Source organism: Pelophylax lessonae (assembly GCF_965119305.1).
Source record: "Pelophylax lessonae genome assembly, chromosome: 11".
Lineage (NCBI taxonomy): Eukaryota > Metazoa > Chordata > Amphibia > Anura > Ranidae > Pelophylax > Pelophylax lessonae.
This window is the reverse complement of record NC_138778.1, coordinates 63,382,010-63,403,011: the sequence shown is the minus strand read 5'-3', so window position 1 is coordinate 63,403,011 and position 21,002 is coordinate 63,382,010. Positions and strand designations below refer to the sequence as shown.

At 44.7% G+C, this 21,002-nt stretch overlaps 1 protein-coding gene across 3 annotated transcripts in view; it reads left to right on the top strand.

Moving 5' to 3' along the window:
- The window catches only part of SEC14L1 (SEC14 like lipid binding 1), a 141,554-nt gene that overhangs the window by 64,116 nt on the left and 56,436 nt on the right, over window positions 1–21,002 (top strand). For all 3 annotated transcript variants that reach the window (XM_082271845.1, XM_082271846.1, XM_082271847.1), the window contains exons 4-5: window positions 11,704–11,853; window positions 16,855–16,986. In XM_082271845.1, coding sequence (XP_082127971.1) covers window positions 11,704–11,853; window positions 16,855–16,986 — 282 coding nt within the window. The remainder of the gene's footprint in view (window positions 1–11,703; window positions 11,854–16,854; window positions 16,987–21,002) is intronic.

The following is a 21,002-nucleotide window of genomic DNA, read 5'->3' as shown; positions in this document are numbered from 1 at the left end:
GTCTTTTGCTGGTGAGCAGAGTCCTGGAGGGAGGGTGACGGCTGCCGCCTCCTCTGTAGTGGTGGCACGTGGTTGCAGGCGGTCGGCCTGGGGACCAGAGGAATGGAACTGAACCCAGAGGTCCAGGAGAGCTGACTAAAGGGGGAGCGACACTGGAGACCCTCCCTCGGAAGCCAGTATCATGAGTACAGGGGATTGTGTTTAGGGGCCTGACCTGAGAGGGACCTCCCTGGTGTAGGATAGTCAGAGGATGGGTGTCTGTGTGTCAAATGAAAGGGGATACTAGGAGAGTATCCTGAAGATAGATTAGCCCATCAAGTCATCTGGATAGAGACTTAATCCGAATTCACTCACGCTGCTGTTTCACCCTGGCTGCATCGTCAAAAGTAGGAGTCCTCCGCATTGTTAATTTGGAGTATCCCACTATTCCCTTCTCCTTTCCCTATTTAAAATAAAATCTCAAAAACAACTTCAAACCCCTGGACTGATCATTGACTAAGCCAAGAAGTAAAGTGTTAATCTGTGCATACTGAAGTTTCTAATGGTAACCCAGGGGGACCCAAAGGTGTGGATTCCAGCAGTCCTTAAGGGGGCAGTGCTACACAGAACCGGTGATCTGAGCTGTGCAGCCAGAGGAGCAGTAAGCCCCTTTTATATGAGTGGTCTGATCGGGTCATCCTGGAAAGCTCCCTGTTAGTCTATGACATGGGTGTCCATCCTTTTGGCTTCTCTGGGCCACATTGAGTGTAGTGAAATTTTCTTGGGCCGCATATAAAATATATACTATAGTTAAGGTATATAAGTAATAAAATGCCACCGCGCCCTCCCGTGCTGCCGCGCCCCCCCCCCCCAGCACTAATTTAACACAACCAGTGGATGATCCCCTCTGAGGTAGCCTCTGTGGCCGTGCCCCCGACTTGACTTCCTTCCTCCCGAGCAAAAAAAAAAAATTGTCAGGGGGCAGTGGGCCACATTGCCTGCGGTTCCGGGCCGCATTGCCTGCGGTTCCGGGCCGCATGTGGCCCCCGGGCCGCAGGTTGGACATGCCTGGTCTATGAGCTTGCGTCTGATTACCTCCGGGTCTGTCCATGTTCAGAGAGAAAAAAATGTGAAAAAATTTGGCGTTCTTTTCCACTTTTTTTTCACACATAAACATAATAGAAAATGGGTAATTAGATGCAAATAAAAGTCTGTTTACATTCTGCCTCTCATAGATCCAACATTGATCAGAAAAGCACCAGTTTTTAAATGCAGCAGAAAGATGAATGGACACGGATCTGTTCCATTCTGCACAATTCAGCAGAGGATCTGTTTATGGTGATCGGACTGGACATAGCTCGTGAGAAAGGGGCCTCAGTGTATTACATAATTATATATGGTTTGTGCAATTGTTCTAAAAAGGATTTTGCAGCAGTAAAGAAGTAAAGTCCAATATCTGTATCTTATTGGTTTCAGTTGAGTTTTCTTTTAAAACCCAGCTAACCTTTATTTGGTCTGTGGGCATGCACCGCAACAGATAAATGGTATTCTACATTGTTACTTTAGGGATTTAGGAGTGTTACTTGTATGTGTTGAAAAGGTTTCTCTTGTATATTCTAGCCGTACCTCAGAGGGAACTACACACACCAGTTATACTAAGGGCTGGCTCACACCAGATGAGGTGGAACTATCCCTTCTCATGGACAAGGCATAATGCCTGATCTCCTGCGGTGATGTGCAGGCAAGATATGCTGAAAAAGGACTGCATGCAGTACCTTTCTGTAGGGCTGGCTTACACCAGATGCGGTGGGACTGCATTGGGCCGCTATCCCACTGCATGAACAAGTCATAATGCTTTGTCTCCTGTAGTGATGTGCAGGCACGATGTGCTGTGTGACATCTCTAAAGTTCATTTAAAATAAAAAAAATGGAAACGGTGCGATCCGCCAAGCTCAGTGCTTCATCACTGCGTTGAGCTCAGTCAGATTGCACTGCACAGTAGCTGCTGCGCTGTTGGCATGAGCTAGCCCTAAATGCAGAAGTTGTCTACACACTAAAAGGTAGCCATAGCAATTCAGGTATCCCTCTATGTCAGGGATCTCCAAACTACGGCCCTCCAGCTGTTGTGGAACTACACGTCCCATGAGGCATTGTAAAACTCCGACATTCACAGACATGACTAGGCATGATGGGAATTGTAGTTCCCGAACAACTGGAGGGCCATAGTTTGGAGACCTCTGCTCTATGTAAACCCAATAACTAAAATGTATTTATATGCAGTTTACCATCCTCAGATTTGTTGGCACTTTTTTTTAGCCATATTTTGTTTTGTTTTTTTTTTTTTTTCCCAAAATATTTCACTCCAAGGGTGACAACACTGCACCTTCCATAGATACAATACAGTGAGTACATGTCATCACCCAATGGTGAACCTTGGCACCCCAGATGTTTTGGAATTACATTTCCCATGAGGCTCATGCACTCTGCAGTGTAATTGAGCATAATGGGAAATGTAGTTCCAAAACATCTGGGGTGCCAAGGTTCACCATTGGGTGATGACATGTACTCACTGTATTGTATCTATGGAAGGTGCAGTGTTGTCACCCTTGGAGTGAAATATTTTGGGACTACAGAACACCACACCTGTATCTCTTCTGCATAACATAAGAAGAATTGTTCTGTAGTCCACAGAAGAGAGCTGGAAATGTCTGATGATGATGTTGAGCATAAGATCACAGAGATCACAGCTCTGCATTTCTAGCAGGATCAACTGGTATTTTTTTGCACTTAAACAACCTTGAACACCTATTTCAAAACATTTCTTATGGTACATTTAACAGACCGAAAAGGAAGCAAAGAAGAGTTCATTGAGTTTATTTATGTGTGAGGTCTTTATGGGTCAGTGTACTCCCTGCATGCGCTGCTAAACTACCTAAAGGTGAAGTTACATGTTAAAGTGTTACAAGCCTGACTAGAGCACTGTTAGCCAGCTGAAACTTGATTGGTGTTGTATCCTAAATGCTGGGCTGCACTCCAAGTTTTCAGGGAGTTCAGTTGAAGGCTATCGTATTGGATAGAACAAGATAAAAATTGTAATATAAAAATGTTGCAATTTGTGCCAGTGCTGACCTCCTGAAAATGCTGTCTTTCATGCTGATGCATTTGCTTCAGTATTTTGAATCTCTGAGCAAGCACAAGTATGCAAATTGGAAGTTTTGACTGTGCTTTGTTGCATGCTTGTCCAGTATTTTTCAGAGGTTACTGATAGAAGCAGTGTCACTAGACCTTTCATTTCAACAAAAATCTATCCTGAAAGTGAAGCTTTGCCCATAAATTGCTTCTTGCTGGGGGCTGCCATTTTGCTGAAGCCCAGAACTCTCAAACAGCAATAAATCATAAAGTGGAACTAAGCCCATTGATTTAACGGTTTCAAAAAACTGTTTTATTCCTGGAATGCAGGGATTGCTAACTGTCACATTTGCTTGTGTCCTCAGCCAAACTGTCAAACCATCAAATGGCCGGTGTCATAACTGATCACATGTGCAGCCCCGTGGTTGTAAAGGATAAGAGGGTTTAATTATACTTCTTCCCTACCGCCCGTCGCCTAGTTACTGCAGCGGTGCAGCCCTCCTGCGCAAACCGCCGTAGACCATGCCTGCAGCTAGGGGGTGAGCGCGCGCCACCTCCGGCACACTCCCGCCCCCACCGGGCAGCGGGGAATCCGATTCACGGGGCAGGTGGTTCTGATTGCTGCCTGACAACCGCCATCGGTCCCTGCTGAGAGAGAACACAGCTGACCGTTCTTCTCCCTGGAATGATCAGAGCCCCTGTGATCCTTCTATATAGGATCACAGGTCTCTGTGATCATTTCACAAGCCACGCCCCCCCACAGTTGGAATCCCTCCCCCTAGGCTCACATTTAACCCCATTGATCACCCACAATGTTAACCCCTTCCCTGCCAGTGTCATTGTTACAGTAACAGTGCATATTTTTAGCACTGATTACTGTAGTAATGTCACTGGTTCCCCCCAAAAGTGTCAAAAATGTCAGTCAGGGGTACGATCTGTCTGCCGCAATGTCGCAGTCCCGCTAAAAATCGCAGATTGCCGCCATTACTAGTAAAAAAAAAAACAATAAAAATGACCTAAATCTTTCCCGTAGTTAGTAGACACTATAACTTTTGCGCAAACCAATCAAAATACGCTTATTGCATTTTTTTTTTTTACCAGAAATATGTAGCAGAAAACAAATTGGCCTACAATGTAAAAAAATGTATTTTGGAGAATGTTATATAGCAGAAAGTGAAGACTGAAGTGATCTAGCAGGACTTTATTTTCTGACTAAGTCTGTTTGCATTACACGTATTTTATGCATGTTTTTTTAACCAGTAAAAGCCTCCCTCATGTAGACATCCAAAAGTACTGAGACTGCTGCTTGGTGTCACCATCTTGGATGTGATGTCAGCAGACATCTCAAGTCTCCCGCATTTCGCCTGCACTTACGGACACCCGCGAGCGCAGGGCGACATCCCGGCAGGCCTGAGGACGGCAGTATCAGAGGCGAGCTCAGCTGTCATGACTGAGAAAGGAGCCGCTATTTCCCACCTAGTACCGGCTCACAGGCGGAGTGATATCAAGTGCGCTCCGCCTGTGGGAGGAGGAGCCATACAGAGGAAGCACGCGGCTCTGCTCTCTACTGCAGCCATGTGCTTCCTCTGTATGTCTCCTCCTCTCACAGGCGGAGTGCACTTGATATCACTCCGCCTGTGAGCCGATACTAGAGAGGAAATAGTGGCTCCATGCTCACTGTCTTACGAGCTGAGCTTTGACACTGCCGGTTGTGGCAGTGCGGAAATGACTTTGCCACCTCCCTGAAATGAGTTTTTGCAGGTTGGGATGTCTGCGTCAGACTCAGACCCCACACACTCAAGTGAGACTTTATACCAGGAAATTGGCAAACTGTGGCCCTCCAGCTGTTGCAAAACTACAACTCCCATCATGCGTCTGCCTCTGGGTGTCATTCTTGTGGCTGTCAGTCTTGCTATGCATCATGGGACTTGTAGTTCTGCAACATTTGAAGGGCCACAGTTTGTATTACCCTGCTTTATACCATTCCCCTTTGCTCCTCTTCTGGTGGCTAGATAAAATGTTATGTAGAGATGTGAGGGGACGGGTGGAGGAGCTGGGTCAGCACAGACCGTAATTAGACACTCCCAGAAGATGAGGGCTTTGGAGGAAGGCCCAGGAGCTATGCAGGGTACTTGACTCTTCCTGGAGTAAAAGGAGTATTAACCCTTCCCTACTCTTTCCAAAAACAAAAAACTATTTGACTATCTATACACTTTAACTGCTTGACCCCACTGTGTGAGCGTGTGGTTATCTGGGCTATAGAGCATTGAGAACACCATGAAAATGGTTCTGTTTTTTCTATGGAAAGGCTTTTAGTTTTTCTAACATGGTAATGTGATTAAATTGTGTGGGTGTTTTAGACACATACATGCCTAATGGAGTTCTTCAAATTATCTTAAATGGAAAAATAATGGATGTGAAAATTGCTGGAAGGACATACTGCATCTAATATAGTTCTTACGTGATCAGCAATGTTTTATTTTTCAAATCGCATTGACCTGCCTTTGTGTTCTCTGCATGCCAAAGTAGCACAGCTGTTTTCTCTGTTTTGACCCCATTTAGTCAAGGAGAATAAGTGCCCGGAGTGACATGCAACATAGCAAAGTCAACAGTTGAAGGAAAGGAATAAGCTGCATGGGTAATAGTCCCCCAGAATAACGTCTGCTGACTAATACACCAGCAAGTCTGTACTGAACACCATGCCAGAGGCGCCAGTGACAGCATTTGACAGCTCTGTGAAGATGGAGAAAATAACAGTACAGCTTTAGCTCCAATAAAATAATGAACAGCTTACGTTGCTTGTTATCTGCCTTGATATACTAGTAGAGCTCGCTGAATTTAATATCCTGAAATAAATAAAATAATACCCTTTTTGTTAGCTCAGCTGTACCCCAACACCTGCAATAGTCTTATCTTGGGTGGGATGGCGAACCTTGGCACCCCAGATGTTTTGGAACTACATTTCCCATGATTCTCATGCACTCTGCAGTGTAGTTGAGCTTTATGGGAAATGTAGTTTCAAAGCATCTGGGGTGCCAAGGTTTGCCATCACTCTCATACTCTTATGAGAATGCTGGCCACAGTCATAGGTTAGCTTCACATACACTGCAATGCGTTTTTGGGTGCTGGAAATCACATGGTGTAAAAGCACCATGCCATTTTCTATGCGGCTGTGATTTGGAAAAGGTGTAGGGACCTTCTTCCTACATTTCTCGAAGGTACAGCAGCCCATTCAAATGATTAGGTTGTATGCCCACGCAAACGCGGCACGCAGAAACCGCACTTATGTGCACCTATTTTTACTTAAAGATTAATAAGCTTCATTTACAATTTTTTAAGCGAAAGAATGAATTCATAGTTAAAGCATCCCAAATTTAAAATTATAAAAATGTCATGTTGCAGCTTATCAGTTGCTAAATGTGGTAAAAGCATTAGTTTTTTCAGGCTAATAACCTTTTTTTTTTTAGCAAATACAGAAAATACAAGTTGATCTTACCAGATGCAGTGTCCTTGCCACTATCAATGACTGCTTTTTTCAACCAGGGTGTCTTTAGGTTCCTTCAGGGATGCCTTGGCAAAATGCCTAACAAATTGCCCAAAAACTGTATAGAAGACATCGGGTGGATCAAGCCTGCCTTTTAGTTACACATAGGCACAAGTTTTCATTGTGCGTCGATGCAACCTTCCAGCCGCCGGAGTCCTAGTAACCAACGACGTTATCGGTTGATCAGTAGGACATCAGACACCTGGATAGCATCCTTGTTTGCCATTTTCCTGCCCCTCTGCGTCAGTGCTGAGAGAGAAGAGATACATTACATTACTTGTCAGTACAAGTGTGCTGAGTTGTATTTACAAATCGCCTCTAATTTTGGGTGTCCTACTGGTAGCTGTTGCTGCTTCATGTAAAATTAGTTTAGTTTTTTATTTTTTAAATGGGGTGTCTCGGGATTGTACAGAATTTTAAAGGGGTGTGTTGACTGAAAAAAGGTTGCGTAACACTGATCTGTGGGCTGAACTGACAACGCTGCCTTCATTCGGTAAACTACTTATCACATCAGCCCCCATATAATGGAGATGAAAATCAGTGGACATGTTCAGTCTGGGTGAAAGCCATGGCTCCTCCCATGAATAACATGGGTGAGAACTATAGCACCTGAATTGCTCATCACTTTGCTTCAGAGGTTGTAGAGAAGAGGGTGATATGCTTCATATAGGGTGTACCTACCCAAAAGTATGCCGCTTATGGATAAGAGTCTACACAATGGTCAATTTGGTTCTGCAGATATATATTTGGGAAGACCCATGGGAAGCTCTTCTCCGCAGACCAGACCAGTAAAAATGTCTCATGGTGGAGCTAAATCCGTATCACACATATCTTCACAGCCTTTTGTTCTCCCTATTTTTCTTCCCTTTTCACTCTTCTCTAACTCTCGTTTCTTTTGCACCTTCCTAATATTTTTTTTAGAACACCAGAAAAGAACAGCGCTCGGGACCTTCTAGTACAGTGTTTCCCAACCTTTTTCCAGTCGGGGCGCCCTTAAAAAGTATTTTCAGTCTTTAGGCACCCCTGTCCAAGGCTTGGTTCACGTTACTGTGTGTCACGGAACACGCACAAAATTGCGCTCATTCCTGAGACACTGACAAATGCTCTGCTCTTAATAGTATCCCACAGATTGGTAAACATAGGGTGCTTTTGGTGCGGCGCAATTAAAAAAAAAAAAAAAAAAAAAAGGTCGGGGACTTCTTTCCCTGCATTTCTGCTGATAGGGAAGCCTATTGAAATCAACGGGATGCCCTACACGCAGCATGCAACCACACAGATGTGAACCAAGGGTTTGTACACATGTCAGGTTGGAGGGGCAGTAAAATCACATGTACACGTGCTGTGGCTGCAGCTCGAGGTATACCCAGGGTGAATGGGACTGCATTGCAACCACACCGCAACTGTGTGCATTGCACGGTTACAGTGCAATGTGATGCTTCATTTACGAAATTAAAACCAGTGGTGAGGAGGCAACATATTGCCTCTTTACCACCTGTTAAACGCCTGTGAAAAGCTATCTGAGCATGGGTTGCTTTTCAGAAGAACAGCAATCCTTGATGCTGTCACAAACGAGCCCTCTAAAAACCGTTCTCACAGTACAGGAATAGAGGCGTCAGGATTAAAAGTAACGCACACACATGCATAAAGACACAGACGTTTAAACATACGTACACATGTACACGTACACGCACATGTAGACACACATGTATACACACACACACACAAGTACACATACAAATGTACAAACACACACACAGACACCTTTATAAAACTCTTGAAAACATTCCAGCACAGTACCTTTCTCATTCAGCCGGGTACTACACTGTAGGGAGAAGCAGAGAGCAAAGCACACTTCCCTTTACTTTCATTTTTGAGGCTTACGAAGCTAGCGCACAGTTCTGATGTACAGTTCGGCATGGGATCGGGAGATCAGGCTCATCTGACAGCCCTCCCATGGTCCCGCAGCACACTGGAGGACCTCTAGCGGCACACCAGTGTGCCGTGGCACACTGGTTGTGAAAGGCTGCTCTAGTATAATCAAGCCAGTTCTGGCACGTCTCAGTTCCTTGTTGGATCCATTAAAAAAATGGTCAAAAAGGAACTGGCATGTGAGTATCATTAGGTATAACTTTATTCCAAACGTCAAGATCCTAAAGACAGTTCCAATTACCAAACTCGCTGTCTGTGATAAAATTTTAGACCGTTCCTCGGTGGAAAAAGCCAGTGATGACACAGGCTGATCCCTAGCAGGAAACAGGATGGGAGCTGCAGTGAGTTAGAATGGACCACAAGCAAGGGGGTTGCCGTGACGACCCGTTTCACGCGCAGATGCTTTGTCAAGTCACCTTTTCACTCTGCTCCAACTTTACTAGCTACTTTTGCACCTTCCTAATAACTTTTTTTTTTTTTTGGTTTAATTGTACACATCATCATCCTGCTAGGTATGCGCTTATACAAATTTATTGGGCAACATCATGCGATAATACCTAAATTATATATGTTTCAATGTAGATTTTAGGCTGTGTCTTACACTTTACACCCAAGTATGCAAAATGTATCACCCCTGCAAGGGCTTGCAAGCTATGTAAAGTTATATTGTTGTGTATGAAGAACATTGTGCTTGTTATGTATGTAACCCTCTTTTCTATTATCAATAAACCTCTGGTAGCAGAAAACTGCAACGCTTACATTCTGAGAGCAACATTTGATTACATTGCTGTTTACACAGTGAACATTCATTTCAGGCAAGAAAGTGCAGATATCTAGTTTATTACGTTTTATACAGTTATACAGATTAAATAATCTCTGAATGTGTCAAAGAAGTCACGTGCTAATCATCGGTATAGATAGCTTTTCACATTCTTCCAGAAACCTTTTTTTGCACATTTGTAATTAAAACACATTTTCTCTATCGTTCATTGATGGACACAACTCCTGATCTTTTTAACCATTGTCTGACTACGCCTATGGGCAGTCCCAGGGGGTATACTCCCTCTCTCCTAGTTCCTTGCTGGGATCTCTGGTCCTGGCAATCTTTTCTTTATAGATTGAATTTTGTTTTCCTGGATTTTTTCCTGCGAGATCTACAATCAACTGCGGAACTAGGCAATCTAGATCCAGTGGTCACCCCAGTCTGACCATCGAGCACGTCTAGACCTCAGCTCTGCACTAGGTTGGCCGTGACATAGACCCACCGGACGGGGGCTGGCCTGAGAGTTTAAACGTCTTGCGAGGTTGCATAAGTCCGAGTCTCTGCCCAAGTCGCAGCGTTCTCCTGGTCTGACAACCCCCCATTGGATGGGAGAGGAGGTTCTGTCTGGAGAGGTGCCGCCTGGTATGGTAAGTAACTGTCCCCCCCTCTCCCCCTCCATTGGACAGTCAGACCCCTGGGTTCCTCTCCTTCCCATTAGGCACCCCCCTCTCGGTCTGGTGGTCCCTGTGGGCCACCTTGCCCCCCCATCCGCCCTCTCTTCACTGATGCTGGGGCTGTGCGGTTGCCTGGTTCAATGCCTAGGGTGGGGGCAGGGTGCTTCCTTCAATGGTGGAGGTTGAGCAGAAACTGGCCTTGAGTACTATCAAGGGTCAGGTGTTGGCCTTAGCGGTCTTCTTTCAATGGCCCTTGGCCGCATACTCCTTGGTGCGTACTTTTCTTCAGAGAGTTAAGCACTTGACCCCTCCAGCGCGGTCTCTGATGCCACCTTGGGACCTCAATTTGGTGCTTTCGGTCCTCAAGAAGGCCTCCTTTTGAGAATCTTAGGGAGATTCCCCTGCTTATGCTTTCCCCAGAAGGTGTCCTTTTTGGTGGCTTTCACCTCTGCGTGCAGGTTATCGGAATTGGCAGTGTTACCCTGTCGTTCACCTTACTTGGTGGTTTACAGTGATAAGGTGGTTCTTCGTCTCGTCATCCCTTCCTCAGGTTGTCTCTGATTTTCATTTGAATGAAGACCTTGTGTTGCCTTCCCTGTGTCCTAGGCCAAAACATCTGATGGAAATTTCTGTGCATGTCTTGGATGTGGTCCGGGTGATTTAGGGTGTATCTAGCAGCTACGGAGTCTTTTAGGAAATCAGACTCCCTATTTGTGCCTACAGATGGGCCTCGGAAAGCATTGTCCGATTCCTCTGTGACCATTTCCAGATGGATCAGACAGACGGTGATTCAGACCTATTCTATCAAGGATCAGGTTCCTCCTTTCCCTGTCAAGGCGCACTCTATTCGGGTGCTCAGATCCTCCTGGGCTTCTGTCATCAGGCGTCATTGACGCAGGTTTGCAAGGCGGCCACCTGGTCGTCGGTGCACACTTTCACAAAGTTCTATAAAGTGGATGTGTTGGCATCTGTGGATGCTTCCTTTGGCTGCAAGGTATTGCAGGCTGCTGTTTAGAGGACCCGGTCCTCTTTGAGGGTGTATTGTTTCTTTCAGATGAGCACCAGTTGTTTTGGTTGAGCTCCTGTTTACCTGGTGGGCTATAGTTGGCCTTGGGAATTTATTTCTTGCTGTTCCCACCCCTCATGTTTTTAACACTGCTTTGGGACGTCCCAATGGTTAAAAAGATCAGGCGCTGTGTCCGTCAATAAACAAAAGAGAAAATTGGATTTTTGACTTACCGTAAAATCTATTTCTATGATGTTCGTTGAGTGACACAGCACCCACCCCTCTGTTGAGTTGTAATTCTTCTGACGCTGCTTGTAACAAAACGGAGTACCTATAGCAGAGAGAGTGAGAATACCCCCTTTGACTGCCCATAGGCGTAGCCAGACTTTTTTTTTTTTTCTGCATAGTGCCCTACTCCTGTAGGGGGCCGTATAACCCGATGGTTGAGAAGATCAGGAGCTGTGTTCGTCAATGAACATCATCAGAGAAATGGATTTTACGGTAAGTCAAAAATACAATTTTTTTAAATTTGTGGAGTTCATGAATTGATGTAACTAGACCTAAAATTTGGAAATCAGCAGGTTTGTGAAGGATTAGCACTATCCCCAAATTAAATATAAATCTACAAGCCATGATTTTCTCAGTAAAAATAAGTGATGTCCTTGCTTCTCTGTCCTAGGCCTATGAGCGTCGTTTCCCCACGTGTCATCTTATCCCCATGTTTGTGGGCAGCGATATCATGAATGAGTTCCTCAGCGAGGATGGAGCTGTGCATGTAGTGGAGAGACGGTGCAAACTGGATGTAGATGCTCCCCGGCTACTTAAAAAGGTGAGGCTTCCCTTCTAAAATCATGAATGTTCATTGTAATAAACTTGATTAGATTAGATTTGAAATTTAAGGCTGGTACACACAAGCCAAAAATCTGCTGGTGTCTGCCAGTTTAGCAGAAAAGGGCTGACATTTGGCCAGTGTGTACAACAACCTGGCTCCTGTCTTGCTTGTCAAATGGGCATGTTGAAAAACATGTTGAAAAACCGGTGTGTTCAGGTGGCAGTTGGGGGGGCTTTCAGAACACTGTAGCTCAGCGGGGAAATCGCTGTACTAAGATTGCATAGTTAGTACAGCGTGCGCCTCAGTTTTTTTTTTTTTTTTTTGAACAACAAAATAGTATCTGAGTACCAAGCTGTAATGACCCTTAGCACTGTAATTTTTGGGGGCGGGGGAGGAGCCCACAGGTTCTCTGCCGTTAAAGTGATTGTAAAGGATCACCTTGTAAAACAACCCATTCAGGTTTAAAATCTAAACCAAAGGCAAAACATATATTTTTGTATAGATATAAAAAAAAAAGAAAAAAAGATATATTTTTTTTTTTTTAAAGTGATCACATTCTCACCATTCTCAGCTGCACAAGTGAATGGCTGCGCTGCAGGGGTGTGTCAGGACAAGTCTGGTCATTGCAGTAGAGCACATTGAGTTCCCAGCATAGCTAGAGAACTGACCACCGTGTACTCTCCTGCTAGTTGTGGTCCGTTTTTAATTGGTAAACAGAGAGACTGGCAGGATTTCATATAAAGGAAGCAATACAAAGAGCACAGGATACTTTCTCATACAAGTACATGGTACAGCAGGCACATATCAGGAATATGAAGTGTTAGGGTAACAAACGCTTTAAAACCCCGTTCACACTGGGGCGACCCGACTTTGCCGGGCGACCTGTGAAGTCGCGGCGCGCAGCTCGCACCGCGACCTCGGAGTGGCCGGCTCGGACTTCATATCATTGAAGTCAATTCAGGTCGCTCCAGGTCGCCCCAAAGACGCTCCGGACCCTTTTTCTAAGTCGGAGCGACTTGTGTCGCTCCTATTAGAACGGGTCCTGTGCTGCTCTATGGCAGACGACTTGTCAGGCGACCAGGTCGCCTCACAGGTCGCCCCAGTGTGAACGGGGTCTAATGGCTGGAATACACGATAAGAAAATCGGCCGAAAATTTCCGTTCAGCGAGCGATCGGCCGATCTTCTACTCGTTAATGCCCAGGCATCAATGAGCGATATCGATATTGTGAACGAAAAATACCGTTTGAAAAATCCGAAAAATTCTGTCGTCTCGTTTGCGTATGAACGATATTCTATACGTTGGTGTTGAGGTCGTTCAGTTTAAATCTGTATAACCTCATCACACATGAGGACCGAGGAACACTGTTTCGATGGTCGGCGGGCAACGGTCGGGCGATATTCGGACCGTGTATGTTGGCAACGTTTTCGACCGACAAATACTTTTTCAAAAGTCGGTGGTCGAATGATCGGGCGATATTCTAATCGTGTATTCACACCATAAAACTTCCTGTTTTTTTGTTTGCGTTTTTTTTTTTAACTAAAATACTAAACATGTTTTACTTACCTTCTCTGTGTAATGGTTTTGCACAGAGCAGCCCTGATCCTCCTTTTCTGGGGTCCCCCGCTGGCGCTCCAGGCCCCTCCTTCAGTGAGTGCCCCCATGGAAAGATAGTTTCCATGAGGGCACCTGTGCGGGCTTCCAACCAAACAACCCTGTCTGTGTCTTTTGAAACAGCCGAGGCAACGTGGCCCCGCTCCTTTGTCACAGAATTTGATTGACAGCAGCAGGAGCCAATGAATGCCGCTGCTGTTAATCTGCCCGACGAGGAGGGAGACTGCTGTGATCTGGCACAGGTGTTCTAAAATTTCATTGGACCCATGAAAATTCCGGACCCTCGTCACTTCCAGTGACACTACGTGACCACCAGCTGGTGCGACAGCTGGTGTGAGCCCAAGACATTTTCCAGGTCCGATGAAATTTTAAGATTTCGCATACAGCTGACTGAGAGGAGGCGGGGCTGAGGCACCGGGTATGTGCGGTCCACCAACTCCACTTCCGGGTCTATGCGTTCCAGACATAGATCTTTTTTTTGTTGTTTTCTTTTCTATCATTCCACACATTTAAACACATTCTTTTATACACATCGAGAGAAATAATTAAATGTTTAATATTCATCGTAATCATAATTAGTATTTATATTAAGCAGAAAAGGGAAATGCAGTGCTTCTGGACCCCTGCACAGTGTGTTGGTATGTGCTAAAAAAAAAGTGTCCGCCTTTCCGTTCCATTGAAGTAAAGGGATTGTGTGTAAATGTGTGGAATGATGGAAAACAACAAAAAAAAGATCTATGTCTGGAACGCATAGACCCGGAAGTGGAGTTGGTGGACCGCACATACCCGGTGCCTCAGCCCCGCCTCCTCTGTCAGCTGTTCGTCTTAAAATTTTATCAGACCTGGAAAATGTCTTGTGCGCATGCGCACCGGGGCTCGCACCAGCTGGTGGTGACGAAATTTTAGAACACCGGTAAGAATAAGTTGGGGGGGGGGGGGGTGGCGCGCTCCTGCAGCACAGAAGGTTTTTTGCATTAAGGTAAAAAAAAAAATTGAGGCTTGAAATACTTTTATTCTGCTACAAATAGCCTCTGTAGTTTGATCTGCTATTCATTGCTATTTAAAATACATAAATATGGGTTTCTATTTAGAGCTGTCAACAAGCAAGCGGGTGTTACTGGACTTTATTATTATGGAGCACCAATTGTCTTTTTTTTTTTTTTTTAAATAAAGTAATAAAAACAATTTTTTAAACTATCACTTTAAAAACATTTTAAAAAAATGGAAACAAAATTTACCAAAAGCTTTTCTAATTTCCCTGAATGGAAATCTTTGAAATGCTAAGTAGGAAGAGCCAATTTATAAGAACAAACTTGTCTACTTCCTCCATCTGCTTTTCTTTGGAAGTCAAGGAAATGCATCATGCCTTTCTTATATGCAACGAGTGTTTGAGTTTTTGCACAGCGGGATTGCATAATGTTTATTTGCTGTTTTGTAGATGAGGTTTGTCCATGCTTACATTCCTGGGGAATTATATTATATTGATTTCTGCATATACGGCTAGTAAAATATTGCCTGATCTTTGTGAGTTATAAGAATAAACAAAATGAATCCCTTATATAGCATTTTATATAATATCTTTATTGGCTGATTGATGTGACCAGTCTGTCATTGATGGGAAAAGTATGTGAACCTATTTAAAGCAGAACTTTACTCATAACAATTGATAAAAATAATTATTTAGCAAGGACCATACATTCCACATTAATAATATGCTACCAATAGAAGTGTGTACTGTAAATTGCCACCAGCATTACTCCTGTTTCTTCTTGCTGAAGGCTGACGTTTTGCTGAAGCTCAGCCACTGAGCGGCAGTAAATCCTAAAGCAGAACTAAATCTATTGATTTCACAGTTTCAAAAAACAGTTGCATTCCTGGCATGCCAGGATTGCCAACTGTCAAATTTGTTTGTGACCTCAACCAAACTGTCAAACCATCAAATGTCTGGTTTCTCATAACTGATCATGTGCAGCGCCATGGCAGTTGCGGATCAAACAGAAGCAGCTTCCTTGGTTGTAAGGTAGGAGGGTTTAATTCAAGGCTGTCAGCTTATCGGCCTCTACAAACTCAGCAGTGCCTAAAAATGCCTAAAATGGAGAGAAACGGAGCATGTGCAGAGCAGGGTAAGACAATAAATTACTGGATTTTAAACATTATAGACACATATTTTTAATGTTTTACATAGCTATACCTACAAAAGGGACCAGCCTGAAGACCTCTCTGGTAGCAGTTATTTCAGTTAAATACTATTAGTAGCTTGAGGTTAACGTGCAGTGATTTGGTATTAAGTCCCATTCCTATACATAAGGACAGGACTCCTAATTATCCATTGTGCAGATTTTTTATTTTTTTTAAACACTATAACAATTATGGTCACTAAACTCAAGAATGAAAGCACCCTAACTTCAGATATAAAAGTTCCATAGCAGCCAGCTGAGGTTTTCCCTCCTAAATCATCCAAAGTAAAGAATATGTAATCTATGTACAACACTATAAATGAGGTGCAAAAGCACTTTTTGTTAGCTATTCTTTTGGCCGCCTTCTTTCCTTTTGTTCATTATGTATGAACAACTAGTTTTCGGTGTTCGATCATCAGCCCTGGCGTTTTGCTATAGGACTTTGTAATACAACCTAACATGATTGGTGCCTGTAAGGCTCCGTTCACATATAGGCGTTTTCGGATCGTGGGTAAATCGTGGATCGCAGTAAAATCGCGCAAACAGAATCGCAGGACGTCTGAACGCCCAAAAGAAGTTCTTGTACTTCTTTTGGGCATCAGGCGTCCTGTGATTCTGTTTGCGCGATTTTACCCTTATTCGTCAGACGACAATCGCAGGAAAATCGAGCCGCGTTTGGGGTGCCATTGCAAGTCACGGGAATCGCTCAGGCGTCCCGCAACTTGCAATGGTTTAGAATCGCGGGCAGAATCACGGCAATTCTGCCCGCGATCCAAAATGCCTATATATGAACGGAGCCTAAAGCTGGATACACACTATCCAACTTTTGTGGTTAGATTTCCTTCAGATTTACCTTTTCTATGTAGTGCAAGGGCCTGCCAGATTGCATACAAATTGAAAGTGTTTAGGTTTGACCTCGTATTTTATGGTTTTGGTAAGTCTAAAGGAAAAAGTCTTCAGAAAATCTTATAGTGTGTATGGCCCTTTAGAGATCTACACAGTTACAGCAGCAATTTGTAAAAAAATTTTGGGTAAACTAATTGGTAAGTTTTTCTTGTGTATTGTGTGTGTGGGTGGGTTTTTTTTTCTCCAGGTTTCTTAGTATCACATCAGAGAAATACAGGTTGTAGTTTATTTTTCCAGAAAATGTAAAATTCTATATGGGGACTGTGCATATGATAGTATTTGTACTTTTTCATTTTTTCTAGATCGCAGGTGTAGACTATGTCTACTTCATCCAGAAAAATTCCTTGAACAGGCGAGAACGGACTCTGCAAATAGAAGCTCATAATGAAACGTTTGCCAGTCGTATTGTGGTCCATGAGTATTGCTGTTACACTGTAAGTTTTTAGTTTTCATTGTATTCAGTTGATTAGTCAGTATGCACCAATACAGAGTTCAGACATAAAACTGTTTAGGGGTGATATCACTGCAGTTTAGTTTTGCGAAGTCTTTCCTGACATTCGGATAAATAACAGCTGAATTTTTTCAGGCACAGGTTTGCAAAATGTGAAGTCAATTCTACTTAATTGCTGTGAGCAATGCAGCCACTTTATGATTGACCACATATAAAGTTTTTGGTTTGTTTTGGTTCCAGCATAGATTCCAGGAGTAAAACTCTGCGCTGAAGACTTTCACACTAAAGCTCCTTTCACACGGGCAATGCGCCCGATGGAGTCCGTTCTGCTCAGTGGGGGATCGATCCGCCAATCCCTGCTGAGCAGGTGGATGACACCTCTGTCTCCGCTCTGTGTGCAGAGACGGAGCTGTCAGATCCCCGCTCTCCTCTATGGGGAGATCGGATGAGAACGGACCGCCTGTCCATTCTAATCCTATCCGATCCTCCAGACGGATGGAAAATAGGGTTTCCATCTGTCCGGATTTCAGGGACCGGATTGGATAGCAGCGGGTGTCAGCGGATGCCCCATAGGGCTGCATGGAGCATCTGATCCAGTCCGCCTGAAAAACTTGCAATCGGATCGGAAAGCCAGTGTGAAAGGGGCCTTAGTGTTACTAAACTCACAACAGTAAAATCAGTCTGTATATGCACTAAAGCATGCTTGTTATACTCACTGTAGAACCTAAGGGGTTAATCCTCTGCATTGTGTAAAAAGGCTGTTTGATCCTGTCTTCTCTGATCCTCCCCTTCTTCCACTGTTCCCCAGCCATCTCTTGATTGGTGCATAGTGACTCCAAGGCTCTGTTCTGTTCAGTGTGTATTGCTAGAGTTTTTTTTTTTCTTGGGAGAGTGCATTTGATTAGCACAGGGCCAATCAGTACTGTCCAGTCAGAGGGTCAGGGATCCTGCAGCTTTATAGGACAGTCAGGGGAGAATGAAAACTCCCCTTACAAGCTTTAACCCGTGCTCTGCTGGACACTGATAGAAGTCACAAGACTATTCTAACTGCTGATAAGAAAAGGTATTTAGCAGTTTATATTTACTAAAACTGATGCATTTCCATGTTCTGTGTACTGTGGGGGACCAGATATAGTGAATGCAGGATCCTGGGTTTAGTAACACTTTTTAAGTGTATGTCCAGCCAAAGTTTTTTCAGTTTTGGATGGAGGGGGGGGGGGGGTAGAGTTATAACCCCAGTCAGGTTTTTATTGCTATCTGAGATTTTGTTATTGAGACTTTTTGTCCTGGCTGCAATGGTTTACCTGACAGGAAGAGAACAGAATGCTCCATTAACAATATAGACAGAAATAAAAAATTGGCTTGCCATACACTTTAAGTTCAGTTAACAGTAAAGCAATGCGGTCAATGTGAGACTGTTTAGGAATGAAAGTTGTGGTAATGCGCCATATGAGAGCATTAGTGCACTGCAGTTCCTTTTCATTTTGAATTGTAACCAAACACATCTCCACAACACACTTCTCCTGCAAAAAAAAAAAAAAGCAGCCTGCAGTATTTTTTTATGCATTGAGGCACTTTGCAGCCCATTTAGTTTGAATGGCTGCTTAATGCATGGAAACTCATGCCTTGTGTACAGGGCATTGTGGTGTGAATGGGCACTCGTGAGGTAGTGATGAGTTTCCTAGCATAGCCACTTTGCTTTCCCATTACTGTACTGATTATCTTCTTTATTATTATTATTATTTCAGGTACTTTCCAGGATTTAGTTATTTGAGTGCTTATGTAATTTACTGTAGTTTACTAAATGTAGTTTTAATAAATGGCTGTATAATATTAGGCTGTATCTGTGTTTGTGTAGCTGTATCCCACTCTCCTGGGATGGGGGCTGGATGCTAACTGGCGATGGGGCCCGAAGGGGGGTGCGCCACTGGTGACGGGACGATCGATTGTGCAGAGGGAGGGGTTTTTCCCACTTGGGGGGCTCCAGCCAGGGCCCCCCGTCCTGCCTGGATTTCTCTTTGAAGCCTTGTCTTCCTCCTATGTCCCTGTAAGCCTCATATTGCCGCCATTTTGTTGTAGCCTGTGTATTTCTATACACAGCGACCATGTTTGTGTAGTCCGGTGGCCATTTTCTTGTGGTTTGCCATTGGAAATAGCTGCGGCCATGAGAGTGGGCAGCGATAATGGTGGTGGGAGCCTATCCTGATCCCCTGGTACTGACTTCTGGATCATTTTATTTTCTGATCGCCACACATGTAGTGCAGATTCTTCTGGTGGCTTGCGGGTGAAGGGCTAGCAAGAAGCTACCCTACCTCATCTGTCTCATCGGATCCTGAATCTGAATCGACTGGCGTAGACATGGGTCACCCTGCTGGGTCTGCGACCACACGTCTGAAATCCTCTTTTAGTGAGGATGATTTCTCCACGTCTGCGACCACGCACAAAAAGGCGCTGTTGGATGCAAGGTGTTTCCTTTCCCTGCCTGCTTTGACAGAAATGTCGCTAAAAAGTGTCAACTTGGCGTCCCTAAGCGCTTTACTAGGCGTTACCCCCTATGAAGAGTCCCTTCTTAAGAAGTGGACTGTGCCACCAGTGGTGGACCCTCTGGTTTCCAGATTAAACGCAACCATGATTCCGCTTGAAGAGTCCCTGACCTTTAGGGATCCGGCTGAACGGAAGGCAGAGGCTGTGGCCCGCACTTTTTTCTTCCGCAGGCTACTAAGGACAAGGAACCCCATCGTAGACTGTGTCTGGATCATTGGACATCTTCAGGGTTGTCCAGTGCGCATTCAATCAGGCAATGCCACAGCCATGGCTTATTTCAATCACCAAGGTGGCTCTGGAGGTAGTCGGCATTCTAAGGTGGGCAGAACGGTTCATTCAAGCCCTCTCCACCATACACATTTCTGGGGTGGAAAACTGGCAGGCAAATTATCTCAGTCGGCAGGTGTTGGACCACGGGGAGTGGTTTCTTCATCCAGAGGTGTTATATCAGCTGCGTCTCTGGTGGAGCACCCCCAAGGTGGATCTGTTGCCATCTCGGGCTCAACAGAAAGGTGCAGAGGTTTGTGGCTCGGTCACGGGATCCTCTGGCGGATGCCACAGACGCGCTGGTGGCCCCGTGGGGTCAGTATCATCTAATTTACACCTTCCCTCCTCTCAAGCTTCTGCCAAGACTTCTACGCAGGATAGAGGCAGAAGGGATTCCAGTCATCTTAGTGGCTCTGGACTGGCCTCGCCGGGCTTGGTATGCCGATCTGGTGCAAGTAGTTGCTGACGTTCCTTGGCAGCTTCCTCTTGGAGAATCTGCTGTCCCAAGGACCGATCTTCCATGCTGCTTTACAGTCACTGGCTTTGACAGCTTGGCCTGGTTGAACGCCAGGTGCTGAAGGATAGGGATTTAATTTGAGTCTGTGATTCCTACACTGTTGAAAGCTGGGAAATCTACCTCTAGGAAGAATTACCATCGTACGTGGAAGACATACATTGCGTGGTGTCTCTTAGGGTTCATCCTCACTCCTTCTCGGTGGCTCAGATCTTGACCTTCCTTCAACGGGGGGTTGAACAGAAATTGGCCTTGAGTACCATCAAGGGCCAGGGGTTGGCTTTGGCAGGCTTCTTCCAAACGACCTTTGGCCACACACTCCCTGGTGCGTACCTTTCTTCCGGGTGTCTGACATTTGATTCCTCCAGCGCGGGCTCCGTTGCAGCCTTGGGATCTTAATTTGGTGCTTTCAGCTCTACAGAAACCTTCCTTTGAAAATATTTGGGAGATTCCCCTGCTTATGCTGTCCCAGAAGGTGGCCTTTTTAGTGGATATCACCTCTGCGCGCAGGGTGTCGAACTGGTGGCGTTTTTCCTGTCCACCTTACCTGGTGATTCACAGGAATAAGGTGGTACTTCGCCCTTTTCCGTCATTCCTTCCAAAGGTTGTCTCTGATTTTCATTTGAATGAAAACATTGTGTTGCCTTCCCTGTTTCCCAGGCCTAAACATCCAA